Source organism: Lactuca virosa, chromosome 8, assembly GCF_052849685.1.
Source record: "Lactuca virosa cultivar CGN04683 chromosome 8, Lactuca_virosa_CGN04683_v6, whole genome shotgun sequence".
NCBI lineage: Eukaryota > Viridiplantae > Streptophyta > Magnoliopsida > Asterales > Asteraceae > Lactuca > Lactuca virosa.
In genome coordinates this window covers 151552211-151567830 of record NC_136433.1, presented here as the reverse complement: position 1 = coordinate 151567830, position 15620 = coordinate 151552211, and the positions used below count along the sequence as shown (strand labels likewise).

At 36.5% G+C, this 15620-nt stretch overlaps 1 protein-coding gene and 1 long non-coding RNA gene across 2 annotated transcripts; both read right to left on the bottom strand.

Annotated features, from left to right (window-relative positions):
* Positions 1–10570: 10570 nt before the first annotated feature.
* On the bottom strand, positions 10571–12602 carry LOC145133348 (uncharacterized). Its single transcript, XR_013718553.1, has 3 exons — positions 12000–12602; positions 11287–11920; positions 10571–10725 (listed from the first exon to the last, which is right to left on the bottom strand). It is a non-coding gene; the product is annotated as an uncharacterized LOC145133348 (long non-coding RNA).
* A 1311-nt stretch (positions 12603–13913) lies between these two features.
* Positions 13914–14987, bottom strand: LOC145130963 (uncharacterized). The gene is made up of 2 exons (XM_079065710.1): positions 14719–14987; positions 13914–14604 (listed from the first exon to the last, which is right to left on the bottom strand). The coding sequence occupies exons 1-2, from the start codon at positions 14985–14987 to the stop codon at positions 13914–13916; spliced, it is 960 nt and encodes a 319-aa protein (XP_078921836.1).
* Between the last annotated feature and the right edge of the window lie 633 nt (positions 14988–15620).

Sequence of the window (15620 nt, the reverse complement as noted above, 5' to 3'; positions counted from 1 at the left end):
GTTAATATTTTTAAAGGATCAATTTAAATATATTATCTTGAATCATAAATTTTTCATGACCATTGATATTTATGACTAGTGATGGACAAAATCCTAGGATTAGGTAAAATAAAATACTAAAAATTTAACATGTATATTTTGTATCGTATGACCAACTTACGATTCTTATTAGTTTTACGACCACTAAAATTAATAGTTTGATCAAATGTTTGCATGATACGAATTAATTATTGTTAATAAAATTGTTAATTGCATGACCATTGTTTTTAATTATTTTTATTATCAAAACGGTAAAAAATTAGATCATGATTTTTAACCAATTTTAGAAATCGGTAAATAACTAATAATATCCATTGCACTTAATATAAATCATTCATTACTAAAAGGTGGAATTAAATCTAAGTGAAAGCATCCTTATCATTCTTGATTCTTAAAAACCAATTCTTGTTCTATATTTATTTTTACACTTTAATCGTTAAAATTCTCATTATTTGTCTCGTTACTAAAAATTCTCCCAAGTTACTTATCTTTTAAGTTAATTAGCGACAAATAGTCTAAACGTAAATCATACTCGTTTCCCCAAGTGTTCGACATCCGTTCTTACCATTGCTATATTACAATTACAATTAGGTACACTTGCCTAAGTCGTGTAGTAAATTCTAACATCGGTAATTTCGACCTTATAAATTTAAAACTAGAGTGAATTTTTACACATCAAGTACCATTAGAGGATATTCAGGTCGATGACAGCCTGAATTACATCGAGCGGCCTGTAGCGATCCTCGACCGGAAGTCGAAGGATCTGAGGAACAAGAGGGTCGAGCTGGTAAAGGTGCAATTGCAGCACCGGAAGGGCTCAAAATGGACTTGGGAGCTGGTGGATGAGATGATGGAGCATTACCCAGAGCTTTTCCAGGAACGAGCAGCAGACTTCGAGGACGAAGTCTAAAATAAGTGGGGGAGATTTGTAGCACCTGGTTCCTGGTATGTATTTTATTTAAGTATTTTGCATTTCTGGCCTGGGACTCGGCGAGTTGAAGGACCAACTCGTCAAGTAGAAACGGATTTGATCCGGGATTTAAATAACGGACTCGTCGAGTCGGCTTCCAGACTCGACGAGTAGACTCTGACCGGACAAAACCCTAATCTAAGGGTTTGCACCCTATTTAAACATCTCATTCAGCCACCCTTCGTCCCCATTGCTTCCAAATCCATACTGCAAATGCACGAATCCCAGATTCCTGGCATTTGCTTAAATCTGTTAGATTCTAAACTTATATGCAGTGGTCCTCTTGTAATGATTATGTACACAGTCACAAAGACTTGTCAACAGACACTACAGAGTATTCCAATGGAGATCAATTCCATGGAAACGAAGTCTCATATTCAGTGCTTTGAACATTCTTCTTGCAATAAGTTTCCTAATCTTACACAGATTTAATGAATAGCTTCCACCTATGGGAATATTTCCATATTCCCTTTTTAACTATTACTCTTAAACAAGAGTTACCTCCTTTCAGAATATGTCAATATGGTCCTTCCAAAATTAACACTATACTTCCAATTGTCCCTGAGCAACCAATCTTTGGTAAACCTTAGATTGTCCTCGACAATTGCTTAATCAAATTAGGCATATCCAGTTCTACTACTTTCCCCTCTTAATGCTCTAGGCATTTTGGAAAAATTTAGAACAGATGAATATTATAGCACATGCAATCGATCCTATATCCGAAGCATATGGGACACGATTCATAAAGACATGATACTAGACCAATCTTTTGCTATAATATTTCTATTTCTATTTGCCAAGTTCTCATAATTCAGATTATAAAGAGAGATTTCGTAATCATAATCGAATTTTAGAACGCAAATACTAGACCCATATATGGAATTTCCTTATGTTGAGCCATTCCAACATGAAATCTATATATATATCCTTGACTAAATATGATTAAAACCTTAATCTAAGCTTTTAGAATTGAAGTGAAGTATAATTTCCTCTCCTTTAATTATAGCAAAACAACTTTTCCCAATTGAAACCCTTTTGGTTTCTATAATTAACATTGCTAACTTGCAACACTTATCATAATTATCATGCTCCCACTAACATGATGATTATTAGCATAACACTTATGCTCCCACTAGCTTTGACACGTACTCAGACATCAGTTGGACTTCTAGAAAAAAAAACAATACTTTATTGACTTTCTTACCAAAGTTCATATTTCTGATACTAGATTGCTTTGATAAGACTTTATCAATATCATACACCTTATCTAAGATAGCTCACATGTGTGTCTAAACAATTTAAGAACTATGAAGAAGGATGACGTACTCATAGTCTCAATTGTTTAGATCTTTTCATTTGTCATAAGTCCACGTTAGTGTGCCGGTTAACCACGCATGCTCCACTAACGACTTTGAGACTGCACAGATCACAATTGCTATCTTACTTAAAATCTACTTTGTGGAAGTGTTTCCTCACCATCATTTTTCATGAATCGGAGAGAAACCTTATGACCCTTAGATTTTATGGTGTATGTGTTCTTATCCACGTGAATTTGTCAAAACCATAATCATAAGATAAGGCTAAAGACAAATTCAAACTCATATGGACTGAGCTTATGCAATCTTAACTTCTTGCCACCTGGCAGTACAGGGCCTGCCTGTAGCACCTGGTTCCTAGTATGTATTTTATTTAAGTATTTTTCATTTCTGGCCTGCGACTCGGCGAGTTGAAGGACCAACTCGTCGAGTAGAAACGGATTTGATTCGGGATTTAAATGACGGACTCGTCGAGTCGGCTTCTAGACTCGACGAGTAGACTCTGACTGGACAAAACCCTAATCTAAGGGTTTTCACCCTATTTAAACATCTCATTCAGCCACCTTTCGTCCCTATTGCTTCCAAAGAACCCCCATAGCAAACCCTAACCGTTTGTATAACAAGCTAAGGCATTTGTGGTGCTTTTTGGTGATTTTGAACTCAAAGAAGAAGGAAAAGCTTGGATGAATCAAGAGAAGACCAAGGGAGTTCAAGTTTGTGCATCATTTTCAGTTCCCAGATGGTATAAAGTCGATACCTTGCTTGTTCATTTGTTAGATCCCTCTTTGGGGGAGATTTAGGGCTTTTTAAGCCATTTTTGGTAACCAACCATGATTGCAAGCATGGTTGGGGGTTGAGGCTTCGGATCTAGGTCCATGAAGGAGTTACAAGGCAGATAAGGGCTGCTTTTGCACCCATGGAACCCCCCATGCAACCCAAGAGTCTCTTTTAGAGCCTTCTAGGCTCAAAGTCCCATGCATGCACGTAAAGTTCGTAACTTTACGTGCTAGATCAAGTTTAGGGACCTAGATCTAACATTTGGACTAGAGTTGTACACCAGAAATCGAAGAAATAAGACTTGGACTGTATCGACTCGGCGAGTCGTTCTTCGGACTCGGCGAGTCCGAGGTTAGACTCCCCTTTTCTGTTATGGGTCAAGGAGACCCAGTAGAGTGCTGGAAAGGTTTTAGAGGGTCCGGAGGAGTGACCCAACGTATTGGGATAAGCCATAGTCCTGGAGTTCATAGGACTCAGCGAGTACATGAACAGATTCGGCGAGTCCAAGGCAATCTCCCAACTCTTGAGGATGAACTCGACGAGTTGTTCATACAACTCGGCGAGTCGAGGGCAGGACTTGTTCATAGGATGGGGATGAACTCGACGAGTTGTTCATACAACTCGGCGAGTCGGATGAAGGTTCAATCGAGGATATTTTAGAAGGAGGACTCATCGAGTCATTGCTAAACTCGACGAGTAGGGGCGTGAAGAAGGGCAGATGAAAGGATAGGGACTCGACGAGTTGGCGGCCCAACTCGACGAATCAGGTCAACTGGAAGTTGACTTTGACTTTGACTTTGATTTGGTCATGGGTAAAATAGTCATTTTACCCTAAGAGTAGTTATCAGTGTCTGATTAAGTGTTTATGGATTTATAGCCGGAGGATCACCGGAGCAGCAGTCAGACATCTGTCGATCAGTTTTTCAGCAATCAGCCTTGCGAGGTGAGTTACCTTCCAGTAGCGGTGGGTCTACGGCCACAATGTCGGCCCACCAGTAGGAGTTGTATGTTAGATGATTGTCTTTGTGATATTCATCTAGGGTTGCTACTACCTGATATTTTTATGTGCTAGTATGATATGATATTATGTGATAGTAGTAGGAGGTGGAATAGTCCTCGTATGTCGGTCGTAAGGACCGACGGGTAAGTCAAGCACCCTAGAATGGCTTGACCTGGGTAGTCAGGCACCCCATAATTGTCTGGCAGTACGTGTGTGTTATATGGTAGTAGTAGGGGTGAAATAGTCCCCGGTAGTCGGGCGAAATAGACCGACGGGTAAGTCAAGCACCCCAGAATGGCTTGACCAGGGTAAGTATAGCACCCCAGAATGGCTTGACTTGGGTAGTCAGGCACCCCAGAATTGCCTTACAGTATGTTATTGTATGTGTGTGGTATGATGGGGGAACTCACTAAGCTTCGTGCTTACAGGTTTCAGTTTTGTTTCAGATACCTCTTCAGCAAAGGGGAAAGAGCCGGCGCGATAGCTGCACATCACACACACATACATGTTGGATTTCCGCATTACGAGATTCTTGGGATTGTACTCTGACATTATTATATTTATGGTTGGGTTTTCAGACATGAAATATTGTTATTATGAAATGATATGTCTTTACTATGTTTTCTTATGGAAGTTTTATAAATCAATTAATTAAAAATGAAATTTTTGGACTCGGAATTTGGGATGTTACACTGTCATTGCTTCCAAGTAGTTATGCAACCAATTGAGAACTCTCAGAACTCCTATGCAAAGCCAACTTTAACTGGAATGGGCACAGAAGTAAGAGTATGTCAACACGAGAGGTTATAAACCTCAAGTCGTGTGCTAGTGATAAACTATAGGTTTCTTCTTCTTGATTAGATCTAAAGGCTTTTCCAAGATCTTTAAGACTCTCACTGTCCTCTTGACATATAAGACTCACTTGCCAAATATTCAAGAGATAGTGCGGATTCTTTATCAAGAGAAACACTTCGCACAATTGGCCTTAGTTGGTCTTTGTTTTATCCAAAACATCACAACTTACCAATTTCAAATGTACAAAAGTAGGACACTTTTACTCTTACATTTGACAAGTGTTATAAACCTTTCTTTAAGATATGTCACTCAACTTACAGTCTTGAAGTATGACTCTAAGACTTGTTTTGGAACGAAGTATGGCTCATCTTCTTGATTCAATCATTTCAGCAATTCTTGATTCCTCTTCTTAGCCATAGGAATGCACTAAGATGTCCTTAGAGGACCAATTGTGATATGATTTCTAAATCATTAAGATGATCACAAAACATGATACTAAAGTGCTCTCCCATCTTTTCAGATTTGAGAAACTTTTATCTTCCTGCCTAATTTGATTCTTCGTATTCGTTCTGCCATACATCGAATTTTTCCAATGCTGCAGAACTATACTTAAACTGTTAAGTATAACCATATTTACTCAACCTTAGTAAATCATGACGAATAGTCTTGACGATCTTTTGTAATGGACTTTAGCAAGTGCACAAGACTGTGTACTGTATACCTTAGTCCTTCACTTGACTCACATATACATGTGATCAAGGAATTAGTTCTAATTTTCCAAAGATGAAAATTCTCAATCATCATACTATACAACTTGCATGATTCCAAGTTTCGATCCAAATGAAACTTGGTTGATGAGAATATTCCTTATTTGGTAAATTCGGACACTACCACAAATGATAGAATCAAATTCACATTTCCATTATTGCTAGAACCATACAAACATCAATTTTTTCATAAAATATCATTGCAAGGAGATATAATTAAGATAAAACAAAATTTTATTTATTTATAAATGCGGAAAAAACTTTTCACTTACAATGCAACTTGAAATGAAAACTATGTTATTACATATTTTTCTAGCAATCTATCATATCTCCTAAGTAGTAGCTCAAAAATCCGATCTTCAACCATGCGACAGAAATCCATCTTCGCGATCAAATTCAACATACTTTTACTTTAAGTTTTCCTTCCCTTTGCTTGATCCTGCCAAACATCAAAATGCAACTAAGTCACATTATGTAATAACAATCAGCAATTAGGAACTTAACAGAGTTAGATAGTGGGCTTACCTGAACCAGAGTCAAACTTTTGATTCTTCTTTTCTTCCAGATGCTTCAGGTAGCTAGGGCAGTTTCGCTTCCAATGCCCTTTTCCTTCACAATGAAAACATACAGACTCTTCGAGAATGGTACAACAGGGTATTCCAGACTTAAACTTTCTCTTTACCTTCCGGTCAACTGGGTTGACCAAGGCTGATCCCTTTCCATTGGGAAGAGAAAGTTTTCTGGACTTCCAATGTTACTATTGTCTATGTCCATGGAAGTTTGAGAAGTAGATCGTCCACCCATAGTTGCTTGATTCTTGCGCCAAATCATTTCTGATTCAGCTGCAATCAGCAAATAAGAAAGATCTATTAGGGTCATGTCAAGATCTGTCATATAGTAATCTTTAATAAAATCACTATATGACTCAGTAAGTGACTGAAGAACCCATTCAATAGCAAACTTCCTTGAAATAACAGCACCCAACATTCTCAACCTGTCAATGTGTGACTTCATTCTTAAGACATGAGTGCACACAGGTCTTCCATCTTTATGTTTCATTTCTAGTAGAGCTTGAGTGACATTGAACCTTTCAAGTCTTCGGGCTTGCGGGTCAGGGAGAACAATTGGAGGAGTAGGAGGAAGAGAAGTATGATTTCCATGAGCCAAACTCAGGAAGTCATCTTCATAAAGAAAGCTTGTTCCATTAGATTTGGGAAGATCATTGTTGTCTAAACCAGACATCTACAATGGGAGAAATTAAAGTTAGTTGATTAAAATCCTTAATATAACACCCAATTTGAAATATTAAGGCTAGGACCCAACACAATATTTTATAACTTGGAAGAGGGATGCCGTAATCCAAGCTATAGAATATTTGAAGGTAGGCGAATGACGATTCACCAATTTCCACCATAGAACGAAATATAAACTATTAGGTTTTAATTGGTCTTTAGAACTTCCTAGATTCTTTTGAGATGCAATGAACTTTTCAAAGGCATGTTTCAATCTCGAGTGTGCCCTCCAAGTTTTGTGACTGGGATACCGAGGATCACAAAACGAGGTGTGAAGTAACCATGCAAATTACTTGGTACCCTTAATGTTTATCACTCAATCGATGTGCCGGTTAACCACACACGCTCCACCGACCTATGATAAACCTTAAGTCACCTTTACCTACCTTGTTAAGTCCAGGTTAGTGTGCCGGTTAACCACACACGCTCCACTAACGACTTTGACAAAGTGGAAAGTGTAATTTCATGCGATAGCACCTTATTCATATTTTCCTAAAGTAACTAAGATTGGGGATTTAATAAAACATTTAGTTACTTTATAATAATCATTATAATTTTAATGAGAATTTTATAAGTCATTGTCCTACCCGTTCGGCTAACGACCCTCCACCAGTCAAGGAAGCGGTGGGTGAGATTGGACACCCATTAAGCTGCCATTTTATAGGCAACAACCTTATACCCCCCTTATAGACCGACTTCGTGAATGAGGTCTACTAATGGTAAGACGACTTGATCTTATATATATATATATATATATATATATATATATATATATATATATATATATATATATATATATATATATATATATATACTCGACTTGATCTTAGAACAACCATTACACCAACTAAAACAAGTTTTAAAACACCAAAACAGTTTAGGGTAATGTTTCTAGTCCATTTCCAACAGCAAAAGTCGGAAATCTGCACCCTGGGGCTCCTACTCGTCGAGTGCACGAACCTACTCGACGAGTAGGATGAGTTTGGTCATGGACTCGACGAGTCCCCCCATGGACTCGGCGAGTTCATCATGCAGACAGCAAGAAAATCGACTTTTTTCACTATTTTGCATCAAGTATCAAACAAACAAGCCTAGGCTTTGATACCACTGTTGGGTTTAGAGCATTCTAACACTCCTAAGTGTACATGCAACCCTAGAAAACCTTGGATCTATGTTTGTCTAAAATACATGCAAAATACTTTTTCCAAGGTTCATAATCCTATCTAGCATACATGGGGAACATTAAACATAAAAGATGGCTAGAATTACATACCTTGTAGTTGATTTGATTCCTTGTAAACCTTGAGAGCCTAGCACCCCAAGTGTGATGCCTCAAATGTTTCACACAACACCAAATGCACTTGGAATAAACTTTGAGAGAGAATGTCACACGTAGAAATCGGCTTGCCCTTTTGCAACTACTTATGTAGCCGATTTTGGTAGATAACATATCCTTTATATAGTGTGTTACAATTAGGGTTACACCATGTAAACCTTAATGTAACATGGCTCTTCATTTCCATGACCCATGGGTTTGTAACTCCCATGGAGCATCCATGGAGCATCCTATGGACCTTAGCCCAACTTGATAATCCATGGAGCCTTTAGCCCACTATACAAGTTATGGATGATTTACATAATCAACCCATATATTTAATTAGTCATCTTTTGATCACTTAATTAATACTAGATTAATTCTTGATCAAAACTAATTAAAATAATATTATTAATATATTAGAACTTATAATATATTAATAAACCATAAGTGTTATTTCTCTCATTTTAGTTTATCCAAATGCATGATGTCATGCAACCCAAATGGACCATGCTGGGTCAAGTCAAGTACAACCCAGAAATAGTTATGAACTTAGACACCTAATCCAACACCTTTGAGGTCCCTTTTCCATAAAAATGCAATCTTTATGAGTTATTTTGGTCCATGCATGTGTTAGGATCCTTTTTATGGTTCTCTTTGAGTTTTGGGCCTTAGTAAGTCATGCATGGGAGTAAAGTTGCCAACTTTATGTGTTAAGTCACCATTTAGGATCATATTTAAGAGTTTGGCTTAATAGCTTAACCGATTAAGTGCTTAATGGGTTGAGTTGGTCGTCTGTGGAGTACGCGGGGCGTACCCAGCTCGTACGTTGTGCATACTAGCCCCGGAAGGAGTACGTTGAGCATAAGTCTAAGTACGCCAAGCGTACTCAGCAGTTTGACTTTCGGTTGACTTTCACGGGTTTGGGCCATATTTTGGACTTTTAGAGTTTGGGCCTTGTTGGGCCATTGGACTTCTGACTTTGGGTCATTTCTAGGCTATGGTCTTTCTTGGAATTAGGTCGATGATGGGTTTTGGGCCCAATAAGAAGTTGGGCCATATTAAGCTTTTGATACTATTGGATTGGGCCTCGAAATTTAGGCCAAGTGAGGGAAGGGTTAAATGGACTTTTACCCTGAGGGTTGGACTTAAAACTAGGATTCCAGTTTTGGATTATGGACAATTTATTGATTGGATATTATTTGATGGAGGTAGTGCGGGGATTTTTCCGGATCAGCAGTCCGAGATTTTATTGAGATTCGACAGCTTAAGGTGAGTTTCCTAACTGTGTTTGGCGAGTCGAAGACACCAATGCCTGCCTATGGTTTATTATGTTTAGGATGCTAGTTATCTACGTGACTTTACATGTATAATATATGTTATATATATATATATATATATATATATATATATATATATATATATATATATATATATATATATATATATATATATATATATCGGGCGGGGGCCGATGCCAGGCTGGGCATGATGACTATCTTATATGCTATTTACCTTTGTGATTCTTGCATGTGTTTGTGTTTGTATGTATGTCGGGCGGGGCCCATTATGTGTTTTTTATGTATGGTATGTTGTATTTTAGTGAACTCACTAAGCTTTGTGTTTACGGTTTTCGGTTTGTGTTTCAGGTACTTCCGAATCCAAAGGGAAGAGCTCGGGATGACTGCATTGTACATACCACATTGGTCCGCATTTTACATGACTCTGGTGTATTTGGATGTTTATTGACATACTTGGGTTTTACTATGGTTTTATGATATTGTTTTGGATAATAGTTTTATTAATATAAAAATCGAAATTTTAGGTCTTACTTTTTGGGACGTTACACATCTATTGTGTAACAATGTAACTAAATCCTAACCATTGGGTCACTGAAAAATAGAATCATTCTTAAAATAATATTATTACATTTATTATTAATTTTTTTTAGAATTCAAATTTCAAAATGTCTTAGGGGTAATTTGGACATTTTTTGTATCTTTATTTAAGGAAACAAAATAATGAACTCCAGATTTTTAGGAAACAATTTATTGTTATTTACATTTAAAAAAATATATTTATTTAAGAATCTTTCTGGTAAGAATATAAAAATCAAAATTGTAAATTTATGAATCTTGTGAAGAATGTAAACATTCTTTGAAGAAATAAAAGATATTCCGGTAAAAATGAAAAGTAATTACAATTCCAAATTTGTGAACATTCTTTTAACAATCTAATATTCTCATAAAAATGAAAGAATTATAACAATGAAGAATCTATAAATTATAACTATGCCACAAACATGTTCTTGAGAGAATGCATTCTTTAAAAATAACAGAGGAAGAAAAGGATGATCTAGTGAGTGGTCTTTGACATTAGCCTAATGAATTCTCTTTGTGCTCTTCAAGAATTTGGACTTCAAATTTTCTTTCAAACATTTCCACATACACATGTCTTGCAACATAAATAGACAACAAATAATCAAAGATCAAACATAAAAATATAAAATCTTTTAAAAACAATTCAATTTTCACGAACGAGAAAAAGAAAAAAAAATCCTTTTTTAGAGTTAAAATATGATTTTAGATATTGACATAACATAAACAAAAAAAATCATAATTATAATTTGATATAAGAGAAAACAAAAATGAGAATAGGAGAGTAACATAGTATAGGTCAAGAAAGAAACGATCCTAACCAACCCTTACATGTGGTAAAAGAAAAAATAAAATAGGAGAAAGAAGATGATTAGAGGAGGTTGGAATGTAAACAATGAACAGAGGTTCATGGGATGATGAGGCTGTTACTATGATCAAATCCAAATGTCTTCAATGTCTGAATCGGAATATACACAGTTTCTATTTAACCTCGTGTTATTGCTATATGTTAATTCCACCACATGGAAACAGAGGAATGAAACACAAAATATTGAAATAAAGTACCAATGTGGATTTAACTTGTCGTAAAAGAAAAATATACCAAAAATCAAATAGAAAACAGAAAAGAAAAAGAAACCTGAAGGTCGTGGTCAGTGGAGGAGGGTGATGATCAAGTGCGAGATGCAGTGTTGTTCTTCTTGAAATCATGTATAAATATGTTGAAACAGAATCATTTGATTCATATATGTCCAAATTATTGTTTAGTAATTAAGAACAAAAGGGTAATTTGACACTTACCTACTAGAACAGTAGAATATGCTTATCACGAGGTAAGCCGTAAGTATTCCAATGAGTTTATAAACCTTTAATAATCTTTGCATAATATTTGACTATAAATTAAAGGGAAGTGATATATCCACAGATTATTTTGATACTTCCACGGATTTTTTAGTATATTGACAATTATGCCCTCAAGATGCATGCATACGTTTTTGCTTCTTCGGCTGCAATCATCAACCGGTAAAAGGTAAGTGATACCCTATCTGTAGGTTTCATTTGTCCCCAGATATAGAGATAGAGCTCAAACTCCCCACCATAGTAATAAAACCCGACAAACCCACTTCAAGAAACACATAAACTTCACATTCCGACAAGAAAGTTAAAGAAGCGAACAAAACTCCGGCGAGAAAATCAGTCAGTGTGTCAAACTCAGAGTCGACCGGTTCTCCCGAACTAGCATTGAGCAGAAGAATTCTTCATCCTTCAAAAGTCTGCACAGAGAAAGAAATTGTCAGAAAGCTTTGCGACTGTGCTTGTAATGGTTCCTTTTAATCACTTGATTTTACCCACCTGCAACTGCAACTGCAACTGCAACTGCTCTTGATATGTGCTTTGTAATGGTGTTCTTTTTCCATCTGCAATAAGTTTTGAAAGTCTAGCAATTGATTTTACACAGTAGCAGATATGACTAATAACCACTTGATTTTACCACCACCGTACCATATATGACCATTAAGATAGAGGATTAATCACTTGCATCTGGAAATTGTTTTGAAACTCTAGCAATTTCTCATATTATTTGGTAGTTAGAGGTGGTGCATGTGTTCTTCCGGTAAGCATAATCTTCTACAGCAAACCTGGTTTTACTCCGACAACTTTCTGGTTCTTGGTTAGAGTTTTTCCGGCTACTTCCCGTGTAATTTTGATGGTACCTTATTTTGATAGTGATGTGATGTGGTGATCGACGACAAGAGAGGGTAAAAAGAGATAGGATAGTGTGATGGGCTTTACAACATCGTAGTCGTCAGGCTGGAGTGGAAAGTGCACCGCCACCAAAAGGGGGCAAATCGAGTACACCGAGGAGGAGCTGGATTTAAGAAAACGTAAGTTAAAGGCCCTTGAGTTTTACTGGATTTTTTGTCAGGTAAGAGAATCTCACGAGGGAAAAACTAGTCAAAGAGGATGGGGATGGAGATAAAGGGGGTAGGTCCGTCTATTTTAATGAAAATAAGCAGGGGCATAATTGTCACTTCACTTCAAAATCTGTGAAAGTATCAAAATAATTCGTGGATATATCAGCGCCCTAAATTAAAAGATTATGAATTTGGGATTTAGGAGTCAAGAATGCAATAGTAGGTTGGGGCCTTTTTTTATCAAACACCAACAACGAACTGAATTTTAATTCAATATGCTAGCAAAATTTCATTCCTTTAACATGAGATACTTTCTTAAAGGAGCTTCACGTCACAAGAAAATGTAACATGAAAAATTAAATGTTGAAATCAAATTCGACAAGGATAGAGAAGGAGAGTTAGTATCTGTCGAGTCACTGCTTTCGTCGGAGTCAGAGGTCCGATGATGACGAACATATGATTTGCATGTTTAGGGTTTGAGTGTATGTAATGTGGAGAGAGAGAGACTCATAACACATAACGGTTTTTTTTTTAGTTATTGTAATATAAAAATAATATAAAATAAATATAAAGGAAAACTCATCATTTTAAAAAAATTCAAAACAAAATCATAACAAAATCAAAATTTTGAACCGATAATGTTAGTTCAATAAAAATTTTAAACCAAAATAACAATTTTCAACGAATTACATGGTTATTTTTAAAGTTTTGTGGGCAACTAGATGTAACACCATTTTGGTGCCGTCTCACATGTCACATCACCAATAGTGTTATAACACCAAGTGGGGAAATGGTCAACATGTTGCATCTTGTTATAACACCAACTTTTTTTCCATTTTTTTATTTTTTTTTATTTTTTTTCGAATTTTTTTTTTAATTTAAACAAATATTTTTTAAATATAACATAATAAATAAAATATAATGTTTAAAAATTATAAATACCATATAATAAAAACAATTTTTAAAGATTAAAATTAACATAGAAATTAAATTACACATAACATCCAAATTCAAAAAAAAAAATACAACGCTATTCGTTAAAAAAACATTTTTTTAAAAACTAAACGCTATTCGTTATCGTTATTGTTACCATAGAAGATATAATCCGCCAAGTCCTCTCGAAGTTGTCTGTGTTTATTTGCGTCCTGAATGTCAACAACTCGATGCAAATAATATGATGTTCCTGGTTGAAACTGAACGTGTCTGAGTTCCGTTGGGATATAGTGTGCAATATTTCACACTTTATCTTCTACTACCATGTTATGCATTATGATACATGCATACATGATATATCGTAGAGTTTCTAAATCCAATGGTCGTGCTGCATGTTCAACTATATGCCACTTCGCCTTCAGCACTCCAAAAGCACGTTCCACATCCTTACGTGCTCCTTCTTGTCTTCTCTTAAAAAATTGTCTCGTTCTTCAACCGGGTGGCGGAATGTCTTCACGAATGTGGAATACTGAGGATATATTTCATCTGTAAGGTAATACCCATATTTGTATTCGTTTCCATTCACCGTGAAAGGAGCATCCGGGGCCTTTCCATTCAAAATATCGTCGAATATTGGCGACTGATCAAGAACGTTGGCGTCGTTGTTGGAACCCGCAACTCCAAAAAATGCATGCCAAATCCATAAATCTTGAGAAGCAACAGCCTCTAAAACCAACGAAGGTGATCCGTGATGACCACTTGCGTATTGCCCTTTCCATACTACCAGACATTTTTTCCATTTCCAGTGTGTGCAATCAATGCTTCCGATCATTCCGGGAAACCCATGGCGTTCTTCATGCGCCGCATACAATTCTTGCAAATCATGCAACAAAGGTTTCCGCAAATACACGTCTCCAAATGTTTCAACAACACCACTTGACAATGTATACAAACTCTCCCTTATGGTTCTTTCGGACATTCTCATATAGTCGTCCATGGTGTCGGGTGACTCCCCTATAGCCATCAAACGAATAGCCGCAACACATTTCTGCAACGTTGTAAATCCTCGTCTACCTCTAACATCATATCTCAATTGAAAAAATTCATGCCTAAACATAAATTAACTACAGTTTAATAATATAGTACATTTGTTGTAAAATTAAAAAGAAACATGTGGTACATTTGTATTTATTTGGTATAAAAGTATAGGAAAGAAGCGATACCGGCTTTCCAAGGCGTTGGTGATCCGTAGGAACACATCCCTACTCAAACGAAATCTTCTTTTGAAGTCATTCGCCCCGTATACACAATTATCCGCAAAGTAATCGCGATATAGATGCTCGTGTCCTTCCTCGCGATTTCTGTTTAACATCGCATGTCTTGTTAGTAGCGGGGCTGGGTCTGGTTGTAGCAGCTCGTTAGTGTAATAATGATACATCATCCTGAAGAATATATCGTCATCAGAATCATCGGACGAATCGAAAGGATCCATAATTTTTTTTGAAGATAATTGAGATTATATAGAGAGAAAAAGAGAAGTTATGTGTAAAAAATTGTTTAGATAATAGGTATTTATATAGGAAAAGAATAAATAATTTTAAGTTTTTTTTTTTAAATTAAGTCAAACGTTTAATACGGCAACGGTCCAATTTTTTTCCGTTTCACCGGTGGTAACGGCCACGAAATCCACCACGACGAGCTGCAACGAGTTGGGGGGGGGGGGTGTTCCCCCCGTTATGACCGCGCTTCCGACTTCCACCTCAGCCACGTCGTTGCTCGTTGTGTCCCATACCGTCCCGTCTTACAAAGATTTAAAGGTGATTCCTATAACTAGAATTTAAAATTGTTGCAAGATTTGAACCTATCAACTTTTTAAAATTGAAACAAAACCTACCATGTTAACAAACCATATGGACTATTACTGTAATTTACTCGATATTTTACAAAAGCAGCCAAAAGATGTAGAGACTAGACTCTAGAGATGGCTTAAGAATGACAACTTGGAAATGAATTCATAAGAGCATTGGGTGTGGGCAACAATATGCAACATCAAGTTGTGTCACCTTACATGTCACGTAAGCAAATGATGTTACAACACCAAATGGGGAAATAGGCAACAAGATGC

Coding starts and splice junctions, on each gene's coding strand:
- LOC145130963 (XM_079065710.1), bottom strand. CDS start 14,987: ATGGATCCTTTCGATTCGTCCGATGATTCTGATGACGATATATTCTTC. Junction 14,605..14,718: donor ACCAACGCCTTGGAAAGCCG/GTATCGCTTCTT, acceptor ATTTATGTTTAG/GCATGAATTTTTTCAATTGA.